This window comes from Sphaeroforma arctica (genome assembly GCF_001186125.1).
Source record: "Sphaeroforma arctica JP610 unplaced genomic scaffold supercont1.291, whole genome shotgun sequence".
NCBI lineage: Eukaryota > Ichthyosporea > Ichthyophonida > Sphaeroforma > Sphaeroforma arctica.
Genome location: NW_014040267.1, coordinates 70,345 through 79,937, shown reverse-complemented (window position 1 = coordinate 79,937; position 9,593 = coordinate 70,345). Strand labels below are relative to the sequence as shown.

The 9,593-nt window shown below is 40.0% G+C and overlaps 2 protein-coding genes across 2 annotated transcripts; both read right to left on the bottom strand.

Annotated features, from left to right (window-relative positions):
- Positions 1-2,539: 2,539 nt before the first annotated feature.
- SARC_04888 (hypothetical protein) lies at positions 2,540-3,762 on the bottom strand. Its single transcript, XM_014301268.1, has one exon. The coding sequence runs from the start codon at positions 3,733-3,735 to the stop codon at positions 2,905-2,907; it is 831 nt and encodes a 276-aa protein (XP_014156743.1). The 5' UTR covers positions 3,736-3,762; the 3' UTR covers positions 2,540-2,904.
- Positions 3,763-7,792: 4,030 nt separating this feature from the next.
- On the bottom strand, positions 7,793-8,649 carry SARC_04887 (hypothetical protein). The gene has a single exon (XM_014301267.1). The coding sequence runs from the start codon at positions 8,636-8,638 to the stop codon at positions 7,814-7,816; it is 825 nt and encodes a 274-aa protein (XP_014156742.1). The 5' UTR covers positions 8,639-8,649; the 3' UTR covers positions 7,793-7,813.
- Positions 8,650-9,593: the final 944 nt, after the last annotated feature.

The window sequence follows — 9,593 nt, the reverse complement described above, 5'->3', positions numbered from 1 at the left end:
GTGTGTGCTAGATAACACTCTTGTAAAACACTGTCCTATGTGTGTGCTGGATAACACTCTTGTAAAGCACTGTTCTGTGTGTGTGCTAAACAACACTCTTGTAAGGCACTGTCCTATGTGTGTGCTGGATGACACTCTTGTAAAGTACTGTACTGTGTGTGTGCTAGATAACACTCTTGTAAGGCACTGTCCTATGTGAGTGCTAGATAAGTTTGTATTCCGTCTGCTAGAACTGGGGCTTGCTGATACTGATTTGCCTCCATCGGTTCACGTTGCAGTTTTGCAGAACTTTGCCAATAGCGATGCCAAATGGTTGCTGACAACATCGTACGGCGATACATTCACCCGTAACTACGATGTCCCGGCCGGGTGGATTTACAACATTAATCTCAAGGAGGAGCCATTCAATCTCAGGGAGATGGAGATGGAATTCGATGAGGGCAAATGTAAGTCACGTACCGGATAAGTGTATTTGGAGTGCGTTGTTATTGTTGGTAGTTATCTATGTATTCTGCGCACAGGCCCGTGTTAACCGCAGCGGAGTTGACCGGTTGCCGTTTTATCATGGTTTGAGGTTTTTTTTCTCATCGAGTGAGTCTCGGTGTCAAGAAGTGTGCAATAGTCCCGAGCTCCTATCATGCATGGCATATTGAATATATGGAGGGCCATGACTTCAGAAACGTTTCGTTGTTTGGCGAAACCTTTTTGGCATCGTATGCAAGGTCCACTGTATATATCACGAGATCTCGGCTTAACGGACAAGACTTCCTCACCACTCCCCCACTATCAGATGTCATATTCTTCTTCCATCGTGGAATCAAAACTCAATATAATAGCATAGACTGAACTAAAGTAGGGTACTAAACTGAACCTATCTCGGTGACACATGCTGGTTTAGTACGTGTTCTTACCATTGTCCGATCTTGACATGTAGGGGGTAAGTTGCTGTACCTCTACAGAATTGATTACCTAAAATCGATTAACTTCGATGCTATCATCGACGGTCTCGATCTCTCCGGTCCGGAATGGCAGAATCCAGGCTTGCCGAGGTGAACCCCCCAAGCGCTCTATCTGAGACTTTTTTTTTATAAGATATGTCGCGGAATCAGTATGTAGCACGTGCGACCACGTGTTCTAATGTACTCGATGCGGCCGGAATATGTGCCAGGAGAAGGTGGCAATTATCCCGTTTGATGGGCTGTTCACTTTCTATTCCAGCTCACGCTACACCCAGAGTACTTACTATTAACTGAGGAGGAGTTCGGTACGAGTCTGTACGATGCCTTGTATAACTCGCTGCTTCATTGTACTAGCTGTTCTGCAATGACTAGAACAAATTACGCCTACTGGTCGCCAATTCGCATTGTGATTGGATTCACCGACGATCTTTGGCAGTTCTCTACTTGCTCTGGGAGGAGATGTTGTTTGCTGGTGGCTCCGCCGATTCATCCTCAGTGTATGCACATACTTGATGCTTTCATAGAGACTTATTTTACAAAGCACTCTGACATGGGGTGGTACGCACGCTTTACTCGAGTGTGCTGCCGAGTTATGTGAGTGAGCACGGCACACTATACCTGCCGTACGTTTTTTCCTCATCTGGATATGAGAAGGTTTATGTGATGGTGGCAACCAATGACGAGAACTTGAATTCAGAGATTAAGAAAATCGGATTGTGATAGTATGGCGCCAGAGGATTCGAGTGGCACCGTATCATGAGTTAATCTGACTACTCAACATAGAAATATCTCGTGAAGTCTTTGAGCGGCAGGGATAAAATGTAGTTTGAAATTAGTGACAGCTTTAGTATTGAAGAGGTTTTTATCGTGCTTTGCTTGGTAAGCCTTCTGGAGACAATCCGCGGTAGATTGGAGGATGTCTGCGTTAGTGGAGTTGACAAGTGGGCTCAGTAGTGCATCCATGCTGCGTGCAAGAATTTTTGGCGCTCGTTCATGTGTGCAGCGGGATATGTGACTAATAAAACTGGCACGTGCTGTGTCATCCTGTAGACGGCGAAAAAACTGCAGAATATTTTTGGAGGAATTGAATGTAAAAGTGAGAAAAGCAATTCGAGGAGCACATTAATACGGCGAACATTTGAAAAGGAATATACGATTGTTTGTCAAATGTCGGGAAAGTTTAATACAGGTGTCACAGAGCAGTAAAACAGGGTCAATTGGTTGGCTTAATTTAGCATGCCGACTTGCCCAAGAGTTCTCTGTTTTATATCAAAACTAATTTGTATTGTTCCATGATTGCAAAGCAAGGTGAGGCTAATTTTGGGTATGGAATAGCAGTTTTTCGATGCAACTCATAGGCGGTATGTGATCTATGAGGGTCGTATTGTGTGATGGACTTTGATGAACCGCTCTTGCCAAGGTTTGCCATTTATTCTTCCTCTGTAATCCCAATACGTTCGGATTGAAAGTCTGATATCTGAAAATTCTTTTGGACGGAAATTATACTTCGCGGAAGGGAAACATATTTATGAAGGAGTGTAACAATGAAAATGTAAAATCAACTCCAATATCGAATTTCTGTCAATCTTTTAAGTGTATTTAATCGGTTTCGAAGAAATTGTACTATAGTGTAGAATGAAAAGTACAACCATTGTATGTGGCGTATATGGTATTCTTCTATCAATATAACCAATATCCAGCAAGGTGATTTACACTTTTTATCTATGCTAGTTTTTCCTCAAGGTGGTTTTGTCCTACTATTTCAAGATATGACTATCTCACGTACTTTTCTTACCACTGGCGTGGTTGACCGCATGGTTGACCTGACATTTTCTGTTCATAATTCATTGCTAAAGTGTGAACCAGATCAACGCTTTAGTGGTTTACTGAACTATCGGAACAGATGTCGACGATCCTTGTGCGTGCTTTTTCTCATGCATGCTCATCAATGTGAATAGTTCATACTCGATAAACATCGTTCCTGATAGCTGAAGCCCTTGCTTTGTCCTCGCTTGCTTCGCGTGTAAGCGACTGAAGACGAGTACATGGCCTGCTTGATACCGCCTGGTGTAGGGTCATAGTCCAGGCATTGTGCAGTTGGTATACCCATGCTCGCACCTTTGTCCAGCGCGTCCTGGTTGGCAGCTGCGAAGTAGAAATCAAAGTTGAAAGGAGCCACGGACAACCGCTTGATCTCAGCTGTGACGCTAGCGGCGCCCCATGTGCGAGATCTATTCTCGTGCCCGTCGGTGAGAATGAAAACTACCACTTTCCCAGGCATAGTTTTCTGATTGCGCAAGTGTTGTGCCGTGCGCAGAAGTGTGTCACCAATACCATCATACAAGGCCGTGGAACCTCGTGGCTCCACTTGCTCGCGGGTAACCTTGGGTACGGACGAAAGGCTGACCCCGTCGTGAATCACCTCGATCTTGTCATCAAACGTGGTGAAGATAACTGATGTTTCGATCCCATCAGCTTTGTCTGTCGCTCGTTGTTCGTCCAGGTACGCGTTACATCCACCTTCTACCTCACTTCCCATGCTTGACATACTGTAGGATCGGTCTATGACCATCGCAATCAAAGAGAGTTTAGGATCGATTTCTCGATCAACGGGAACATCAACTTGCGGCGGCTTGGTGGTCCTCCGCATGTTCCTTGCAATACTCAGTCGCTGTTTTTTACGAATGTCATTTTGCAGCTGTTGGATGGCCACATTGTTTTCGGTAATCGATGTAGAAGTCGTATCCAATTTTCTTTTGTGCATTAAGTTGAACATTGTGAAGATGCCTGTTGTCACTTGGTCTGATAAAGGTATGGGTTTCAGTGAACGTATTGTATTTGCTTTTATACACAAAGAAGGCCATGGCTCATGACATATTCAATGGATTTTTTTTTTTTCTATTGCGCGCATGTTCAAAGGGTGTTATGTATGCGCAGCCAAGGTCCTCCCGGGTCGAAGCGATTTGCGTACGTTGTCGTTAGTTTTTTTATGTATTGTTGAAATTTGTGTAAGCAGAGGCCAGAGAGGCCAGAGGCTAACCAGTTATTACCAGACTGCAGACTGCTAATTCCTTGCGAAATATTCGAGTCAGATTGAAAAGAACGCCAGATGCAATCGATAAAGCGGCCCAATCAGTTTCAAAAAGATCACAGTGGCCAGTTGTAAAAAAAAATACTGAACTGCTTTCCGACATGCTTGTTATGTTTAATTAATATTTTAAATTAATGTCTATTTAAAAATTATAGAAGAAGGCAGTGAATTTATTTGATTTCAAAATTTTCCGACCCGTTTGAAAGGCGAAAAGCCCAACCTCCCTTCAACTCTTGATAAACAATTAAATATAAATACATACAAATTTTTCCGACGTATTCTAAATCTATTAAAAAATACTTTTAAGATATGAGGTCACTGATATAAGACATGTATTATTATTATTTTTTTAAATCTTTTTTTTTAAAGACCAAAAGAGTAAAGACTGAAGTACAACTGTAGATAAATATTTACCTTCAAATGTTTTCCCATAGCCTTCGAAATTAAACAGTTTCCGCAAAATAAAGCTTTGGCTATTTTTCCATTCACATTCTTCAGATATTCTGTTTTATATTCAGCCAATCAAACCAATCGGACCTTCAATCTTCATACATAGCCTTATGACAGGAACTTCACGTATTTTCAAAAACCAGACCATCAAAGGTATATTGTACACAGCTAAAATCTATATTTTTAGAAGAAAGCTATGGAAATCTACTCATTTTAAAAGCCTTCGTGTTTTTATTAGCTACATTCGAAACCGCAGTTTTTCATCGCGACTCTATTGGATAGTATAACATATTTGTCCAGTTTTATAAACCACATACATTTTCACTGGGCAAAAAGACAGCCCCGGTCCTCTCGATGTAAAAACTCGAGGTTTTTATAAAAAAAACTAGGAAAAAATAATGCATGTCATCTAATAATTCTGGCTTGTTTTTTAAAAAAACTGTATTTATTTTTTGTACCATCCTCAGAGTGATTCAGATCTGGCTCAGGTCCCTCATAACGTTATGCATGGTTGAATTAAACGTTCATGGATTTTTTTTCTTGAATCTGGCCCCCCCAGAAAATTCTCTAACATGCCTACAGTGATATCTATACTTTTTTGGCCACGAAATGCGGTAAAAATAACAAATTGAACATTAAAATATTCTAAAAAGCTATTATGTACTTATAATAGCATATCCTTCTAAACCACACACCCATATTAGGCGGTTCGGATGTGCTACTTTGCTTTAACCCCCCCCCCCCCCTGGTTTTTGGAACTCCGAGTGCATTTGTGACTTTTAACTTCAGGTGTATTTTCGACATATATGGGTCTGTTTTGGTCTGCCACACTCAAAAATATACATAAAATATTGACAAAGATCCGAGTTCAAAATTCAAAACTTATGCTTTGGGTGAATTTAGAGTATATTTTAGAAATTGGATTCATATTGGCTTCATATTGGCTTTTAGTTGCTTATTGAGACCCAATTCTGGCCTGAAACCATAAATATGTTCAACATTTATCGTTTTTTTAACGGATTCTAAATACCTTTTTTTTTCAAATTGCAAGTTGCAACAGATAACGAATATTAAGTTTAGACTATACTCTATAGTGGTTAGCCGTTGGGCGGCCATAGACTCAGGAGTCAAGATTCGGGACATTATTTATATAGATTGTTTTTATTTGGTTTTTTTATTTGGGACTTCATGTATATGGATTGTTTGGAGCTTATTTATGGTTTTCTATTCGGGACTTTTATTTATATAGATTGTTTTTTTTGGAGTTTTTGGGGGTTTTTTTAAAGCAACCCAATACAAAAGGAGCCAGACAGACACCAGTATGTAAATATTTAGCGTTTGTACATAGAAAATAGGTGCACAGATAGTGGTTATAGCCGGTAAGCGGCCTTATAGAGTCTAGACTAGACTCAGGAGTCAAGATCCGGACTTTGTATAGATTTATTTATTTTTGCTATTTTTCAATGGCTTCATTTAGGCGTACATAGAGTTTTTTTACTTTTCATGCGGAACTTTTGGTATTTTGGTTTATTTAAAAACAATGACGGAGGAATGAGGATGCCTACATAGTACATCCGTGCGTCTACAAAGTGGCAGTCATCGAACTGCCAATGAAATAGATTCATTAATGTATGTCTGGTCAAGGGTCGTCCTCTAGTCCTCTATAGTCTATACTCTATAGTAAAAAACTAAAATCCCCGGGTTCCTCCGTCCAATATTTGATCATTTTAATGTTGTCCCGGTCCGCTCCTATTCAACATTAGCCAGACAGACGCCACTGGCCAGTATGTAAATATTTAATATTTAGCGTACATTTGTCACAGGTGTCTTCATTTTTTACTTTTTATTCAAGAATTGCTATTTGTATAAAGCTAAAAAATTGAAAGTATGCATGAACCCTCTCAGACTCTCTAGAGTAGAAGAAGAAGAAAAATATGCCTGATCGGACTGTTGTACGAAGGACATACATATGCTGTACATATTTTTTAGGACACTGTTGACTGAATAGTCTGTAGTGTTTAGTCGTCGGTCAGTGTTTTTGGGGGTTTTTTTTAAACCAAAATATGGTGAAGACTGTAAAATGTTTAAGAAAACAAAATATAGTATATAGTCTACATAGCTTTATATAGTATATAGTCTACATAGCTCTCTCTACATAAAAAATAGTAACATATTTATTTACTCTCTCGCGACTGAGAGAGACTGTGTCAGACTGTCAGTTGTCACTGTGACAATGTGACTCTCTCGAGTAGTATGTAATTACGTATGCCTTGTAGGGCTGTAGGCTCTCTCTCTCTCTATCTGCCCGCAGTGACCGACTGACGGAAGAATATTTGGACATTAAAATTTTAACAAAACTGTTGAATTTTGGGGGCTATATATGATTTCAATGATTTGCTTCCTTGTTAAGTTTCGGGTTTTGGCCCACTTTCGATTGTTTTTTTTTAAACGTATATTAAAAAACTAGTACAGTAACATGCGTGTATAAAGCCTTCTGAATGAACAATCTCAATAGTTTCGTAAATATGCCACATAGTGCTCAGTAAATATTCTGTTATGTTAACAGTATCTGTTGATTATTCTGGACGGTTGTTGGGGCTTTTGTTGGCCCTACATCAATATAACGCGACCTAAGAGGAATCAAAAAGAGTGACTTTGCAAGTGTGTGCAACCCCTTTTTACATTACTTCCAAGTTTTTAATATTCTCTGTATATAGTATACAACTATTTGCGATAGACTCTGATGAACCGCTCTTGCCAAGGTTTACCATTTATTGTTCCTCGCTGAAATCATCCTAACGTCGAATTGAAAATTCGATATCTGAATGCTCTTTGGACCAGGCAAAATATACTTTGCGGAAGAGTCAGATTCATGGAGAAATGTAATAGAATGAAGATGTAAAATCATGTTCAACAACGATTTTCAGTCTATCTTAGGTGTCTATAATTAATTTCGAAGAGATCGTACTATAGTGCAAAGTGCCATACACAGTCATTGTATGTAGCTAATATGACTTTCCTTTATTAATAATACATACTTGAACGGTGATATACACCTTTAACCTGTCAGTGGCTTTTGTTGTCGTTTGTTATTTTTAATATGGAAACATTGCTATTATATTAACATATAAATATTTCACGTACTTTTTTTACAATTGGCATGGTTGGCCTGACAGTTTTTGTACATATTTCACAACTTAAAGATGTGAACCAAATCAATACCTTTGTGATGGGTGGATACATGATTAGGTAGTTTCGAAACTATCGGAACAGATGTTGTCCCTTGTGTATGCTTTTTTCTTATACATGCTCGTTAATGTGAGAACTTGGAGCTCGCCTGAGTTCGTTCCTGACTGCTGAAGCCCTTACTTTGTCCTCGTTTGCCTCGCGTATAAGCAGCGGAAGCAGTGGCCATGGCCTGCTTCATGCCATTTGGTGTGGCGTCATAGTCCAGACATTGTGCAGTTGGTATACCCATGCTCGCACCTTTGTCCAGCGCGTCCTGGTTGGCAGCTGCGAAGTAGAAATCAAAGTTGAAAGGAGCCACGGACAACCGCTTGATCTCAGCTGTGATGCTATCGGCGTCCCATGTGCGCGATGAATTCTCGTGCCCGTCGGTGAGAATGAAAATTACCACTTTCCCAGGCATCGTTTTCTGATTGCGCAAGTGTTCTGCCGTGCTCAGAAGTGTGTCACCAATACCATCATACAAGGCCGTGCAACCTCGTGGCTCCACTTGCTCGCGAGTGACCTTGGGTACGCACGGAAGGCTGACCCCGTCGTGAATCACCTCGATCGCGCTATCAAACGTGGTGAAGATAACTGATGTTTCGATCCCATCAGCTTTGTCTGTCGCTCGTTGTTCGGTCAGGTAAGCGTTGCATCCACCTTCTACCTCACATCCCATACTTGACATACTGCCGGATCGGTCTATGACCATCGCAATCAGAGAGAGTTTGGGATTGATTTCTCGATCAACGGGTACGTCAACTTGCGGCGGCTTGGTGGTCAGCACTTTCGATGTTATACTTTGTCGCTGTTTTTGAGGGATGCAGTTTTGCTGCTGCTGGATGACCACATTATTTTCGGGAGTCGATGTAGTAGTCGTAGTTAATTTAGTTTTGAATAAGCTGAACATTATGACGATGCTTGTTGTCTCTTATTTTTTTGTGTTGGTCTGATGAAGATATGAGTGTCTGATACGAACGTCCATTGCTTTTATATACAGAAAAGGCAAGGCCATGGCCCATGACTCATTCAGTAAATTGTATATATATAAATATTGCGTCAAGGCGCAGCCATTTACGTACGTCATTTGCGTACATACACTCTACAGTGCCAAGAGGAGTCCAGAGACTCCAGAGTCCAGACCAGTTCTTCGCAAATGGCAACTGATATCAGAATAAAGTATGTCAGAAAGTGATAAGGCGGCCCAATCAGATAGAAGATCACAAATGGCGACTTGTCGAGTGTGGTGTAAAAAAAAATGCTGAACTAGTCTCCGACATGTTGAACATCAGAATAAAATAAAATTACATACATGCAATGTTTAAAATTTTCCGACCCGTTTTTAAAAAGGCATGAATGCCCAACAGCCCAACCCTTCTTGGTTAAGAGATACAAAATACTACGACGAAATGAGTGAAATACTACATATAGTCTCCTGTCTTTTTATAGGACCTATGTAAATACACATCTTTACACCAAAATGTTTCCGACACATTTTATTGGGATTCCCGATTCTGACACTTTCTTTAATTTCGAGGTGGAGGCACTGAGAGGCGTAAGTCCAATTTAGTGGTTGGTTTTTGTTTTATTTATTTATTATTAGACATTTATTTTACGTGCAATTGTTTTGTGTCTTTGAATATGTCCTCGCACATCTTGTCGAACACACACGGACCGGTCTTGAACGTTGCTGTTTTGGGTATAACACCTGTTACTCTCTAACACCAACTATAAAATCATACAAAAGTTTACCAGCATATGTGTATGTATAGCCTTCAAAATAGAACATATATGCATATACATATGACTCCACAAGCACATAAAAATATGTATATATATATATATATATATATATATATAATATA